General features: G+C 59.6%; 1 protein-coding gene across 1 annotated transcript in view; it reads left to right on the top strand.

Moving 5' to 3' along the window:
- The window catches only part of LOC102381113 (solute carrier family 2, facilitated glucose transporter member 9-like), a 13,245-nt gene that overhangs the window by 1,023 nt on the left and 7,771 nt on the right, over positions 1-4,451 (top strand). Inside the window, exons 2-7 of the mRNA XM_006038737.2 lie at positions 2,146-2,244; positions 2,619-2,779; positions 2,892-3,016; positions 3,128-3,273; positions 3,459-3,591; positions 3,820-4,007. Of these exons, the coding sequence (XP_006038799.1) occupies positions 2,146-2,244; positions 2,619-2,779; positions 2,892-3,016; positions 3,128-3,273; positions 3,459-3,591; positions 3,820-4,007 (852 nt within the window). The remainder of the gene's footprint in view (positions 1-2,145; positions 2,245-2,618; positions 2,780-2,891; positions 3,017-3,127; positions 3,274-3,458; positions 3,592-3,819; positions 4,008-4,451) is intronic.

Here is a 4,451-nt window from a genome sequence, read left to right as displayed (position 1 = left end):
GCCGGGGCCAGGGGCTGCCCGGACATCTGGGTTCGGTCCCGGGGCTGGGGGCATTGGAGGAGGAGGGGACCCCCCCAGCCCCGGACACCTGGGGTCAATCCCAGCAAGCAGGGAGTGGGGCCGGTGGGTTGGAGCAGGAGGCTGGGACCCCGGACGCCTGAGTTGATTCACCCCAGGAGAGCCATCGTGTCGTGCGGGGGCTCCTGTGCTCTCCCCCCGGCTTCCTGCAGCCCCGAAGCCGTCCCCTGACCACCACCACCGCCCCACCGTCCCTCCCCGGCTGTGCGGGGAGTAGCCACTTCCCCTCTCCCCTTGGGGGGCCGTGAGGACCCGTTCAGCCTCCCCCAGCCCCGGGGAGCGAGACCGGGAGGGAACAGGCCTGCGGGTGTCAAGCCAGGCCAGGGCCCCCCAGCATCGCCCCTCCAGAGCCTCGACTTACCCCATCTGTGAAATGGGCTCAGCCACCCCCAATCGTTTGGGCAACCAAGCCTGTAGGTACCCATCCTGGCCCAGCTCCCACCACGGCACCTCTGTGAGACCGTCCTGGGGGGCGTGCCATCCCCAACCAGGCCTGGTGTTTGCCAGCACCTTGGGGCCAGGCCTGGCCATGCGAGGGACTTGGGGGTCTCTGCCAGGCCCTGGCGCGGGGAACTGCACCTTTCAAGGGCCCTGAAGGACCACCAAGGTGGGTGAGGGGCTGGGGGCAGCCCCCCTCTCTGCCCCCGTGCGCCCGGCCTGGCTGAGGAGCCCACCGCCCCCCGGGCCTGGCTCTGCTGCCGGGGGCATTGCGCATGGCCCCAATTTGCACCCCCCCGCCGGGGCGGCTGGGTCTGGGGGGAACAGCCTCTGGGGGGATCCCCAACCGCCCCCCTCCCCGCTCCCCGGCTTGTTCTCTATTTTGTTCATGTATTTCTTTTATTTCTGGTTTTACACGTTTTCGTTTGTCTCATCCCGTTTCCTCTTTACGGTGTTTTATTTATCGATTTTATTGCACTTTATTTATTTTTCATTTCATTTATTTTTATGTGTCATCTTGTTCTGTTTTATTTATTGGCGTTATCTTCAATTTGTTTTATTTCATTTAATTTATTATTTTATTTCATTTTCTTTATTATCTTGCTTTCCTTCATGTTTTAGTTATTCTACATTTTTATATATTTTATTTTATCTTATATTTTATTTTTAACTTGGTTTATTGTCTGTTTTGTCCTATTTTAGTTTGTTTTTTATTTTAATTTCTTTATTTTATTTTATTACTTTATTCTGATTTTATTGATTATTTGTATTGTATTTATTCTTTATTTATTATTTATTCTATTCGATTCTCTTTATTTTTTTATTTGTAATCTTATTTTATTCTATTTATTCTATTTATCTTGTTTTGATTATTTGATTATTTTATTACATTTTATTTTTCAATATTTTATCATCTTATTTGATTTGATTGATTGATTATTGTATTTGTTATCGTATTTTATTCTATTTCTTATTTTATTTATTAACTTATTCCATTTTATTCTAGTTGATTTTATTTATTCTTTGATTTGATTTGATTTGATTTGATTTTTTTACCGGCTGGCCTCGAGCAAGTGTTTGTGGGTCCCAGGCTCTGTCCCAGGCCCCGGGGGGGGGATGTGGGGGCCGGGAGCCCGGACACCTGGCTTCTCTCCTGGCTCGGGGGAGGTCTGGAGGCCTTTTAGAGGGTTTCTGGACCCCCGCCCCAATGATTCCTATATTTTGGTCTTGAAGAGTTTCCACAGGGAACAGTGTGACCCGAAAAGGGGCCCAGGAGGCTTCACCCCAGCTGCTCTCCCGGCTGGTTTCACTCCCATCGCTGCTGAGCCCCAGAGCCCCCCCCGTCCACTCGATGGTCCAGCTCAGGGCGCTGGGAGGGGAGCGTGTTTCGGGGAGCGGGGCTGAGACAGGACAGGGACAGACAGGCTTTATTGCCCAGAGGTTTGGGAGTGAGCGGACGAGCCCATTTCACAGACGGGGCAAGTCAAGGCCCGGATGCACAGGCAGATCTCGGCTCCTCCGGCTCTGGAAGTAACCTGGCTGGACCGAGCCCTGTGCCCTGCGGGGCCGCAGCCAAGGCCTGGCCAACTCGTTTCACTCGCCGCTGATGCCCTGCCGCTGTCTCCCCAGCCCCTCACGTTCCCCCTGCTCTCCGTCACCCTGCTGGCCTCCTTCGGCTCCTCCATGCTCTATGGCTACAACCTGGCCGTGGTCAACTCGCCGGCCGTGGTAAGCACCGCGGCGTGGGGGGATGCTCTGTCTGTCCTGGGAGGGGATCTGCATCCCTGGGGGGTCCCCGGCTGTGTCGGTGCAGCTGGGAATGCAGCCACCTCTGGGGGTGCCGGAGCCACCCAGGGAGCAGGAGATGACCCAGAATCCAGGTCCCGCAGGGAGGGAAACTGAGGCAGGCAGCCCCCCCCGAACCAGGATTAATGAATCTGGGCAGGACAGACCTGGGTCCGACCCCGCACAGGGCAGCCCTTAGGTCCTTATGACCATCACTGCAGCCCAGGGCTTGCAGCTCAGCGGTCGGCCACGCCGCAGAGACCTGATCCGGGCCAGCCCCCGCCCGCTCCCACCTGCCGCCTTCTCTCCCCTTGCAGCACATCAAGGCTTTCTACAACATCACCTGGACCAAGCGCTACGGGCAGGGCCTGAGCCCCGGGCTCCTCACCCTCATGTACTCACTGACCGTCTCCGTCTTTGCGCTGGGGGGGCTGGTGGGGTCCCTGCCCGTGGGGGTGCTGGTGACCCGATACGGCAGGTACAGCCTGGGCCGGGGGCGGGGGGAGGAGATGGACCAAGTGACTCGGGACCCCTGTGGCCTCGGGGCTCAGGGCCACACCGGGGTGACTTGCTCCCTGTGGCCCCGGCAGGAACGGGACCCTGGTTCGGAGCACGCTGCTTGTCTTCCTGGCCAGCGCCCTCATGGGCTTTAGCCGTGCCCTGGCCTCGCCCGAGATGATCATCACCGGCCGCTTCATCACGGGCATCCACTCGGGTAGGACAGGTGGGGTCGATGTAGGGTGGGGAGCTGGGCATGGGGCAGGGGGGAGCAAGGGCTGTGGGGTGCTGCACCCTCACTGCACCCTCGGCTGGTCGCTGCCCGCAGGCGTCTGGCTCAGCGTGGTGCCCATGTACTTGGGAGAAATCGCCCCCAAGAACCTGCGTGGCTTCCTGGGCCTGGTGCCCAGCATCTTCATCTGCCTCGGCGTCTTCTCCGCCCAGCTCCTGGGCCTGCCCGAGCTGCTGGGGGAGGTCAGTACGGCTCCGGCGCCGCCTCAGTGCCCACCCAGGGACGCCAAGGAGGTGGAAGGGGTTGGGGGGTGCATCTCTCTGGGTCACCCATGGGTGCCTTGCTCCAGGGCACAGAGGCTGGGGGTGGTTCATCCAGCCCCCCATCCATGCCCTGAGCACCCCATGTCCCGGCTCCCCCCATCCAGGACGGGCACTGGCCGCTGTTCCTGTCCGTGGTGGCCATCCCGGCCGCCCTGCAGCTCCTGCTGCTGCGCTGGTTCCCCGAGAGCCCCCGCTACCTGCTGATCGAGAAGAACGACGTCCGCAGCGCCACCCAGGGTGAGCCCCGGTCCCCCATCCCCAGGTCTGGGTCACTCCTGCTGGACCCCCACGCCTCCCTGCATCCAGGCTACCAGGGGCTGAGGGCAACCCACAGGCAGCCTAGCCCAGGCTCACAGACCCTGGCTCATAACGGGCTGGTGCGGGTGGGCAAAGGGCCTTGACCATGGCTCCATCGGGGGGACGGTGGCAGGGGCAGGTTGCTGAGCGCCACCCCGTGCCCCACAGCGCTGCGCTGGTTCCTGGGGAAGCAGGACGTGCGGGAGGTGGTGGAGGAGATGCGGGAAGAGCAGCAGTCGCTGTCCTCGGTGCAGACGGTGTCCGTGCGGCAGCTGCTGCAGGACCACACCGTGCGCTGGCAGGTCCTCTCCGTCGTCGTCATCAACGTGGGCATGCAGCTCTCTGGCATCGATGCCGTGAGTACCCCCAGCCTCGTGGGTGACAGGGCATGGCTGGACCGGGCAGACTCACCGGAGTGGGGATGGATGGAGCTCGGTCTCCTGTCTCCCACAGCGGCCAAGGGGGATGCTGTAAGGGGAGAGACAACCCGGATTTCTCTAGCGTGATCTGTCCCCTATTCAGTACTCCCCGGCACCCACCGTTATTGGTCTAGCAATGCCAGAGGAAACGTCTCCAACCGTCCTGCTCGCCAGCCATCGATAGATGGATCCTCCTTGAGTTTATCCACCCCTTGCTGACCCGGCTCTGCTCTCTGCCACCTGCGGCGAGGAGTCCCACCCGCTAGGGATGTGTTGCCTAAACAAGTCCTTCCTCTTATAGATGTTAGATTCATAGATGTTAGGGTTGGAAGGGACCTCAATAGATCATCGAGTCCGACCCCCTGCATGGCAGGAAAGAGT

Source organism: Alligator sinensis, unplaced genomic scaffold (genome assembly GCF_000455745.1).
Source record: "Alligator sinensis unplaced genomic scaffold, ASM45574v1 scaffold859_2, whole genome shotgun sequence".
Classification (NCBI taxonomy): Eukaryota; Metazoa; Chordata; order Crocodylia; family Alligatoridae; genus Alligator; species Alligator sinensis.
The sequence above is the reverse complement of the archived record's forward strand: the minus strand, read 5'-3'. Positions and strand labels throughout refer to the sequence as shown.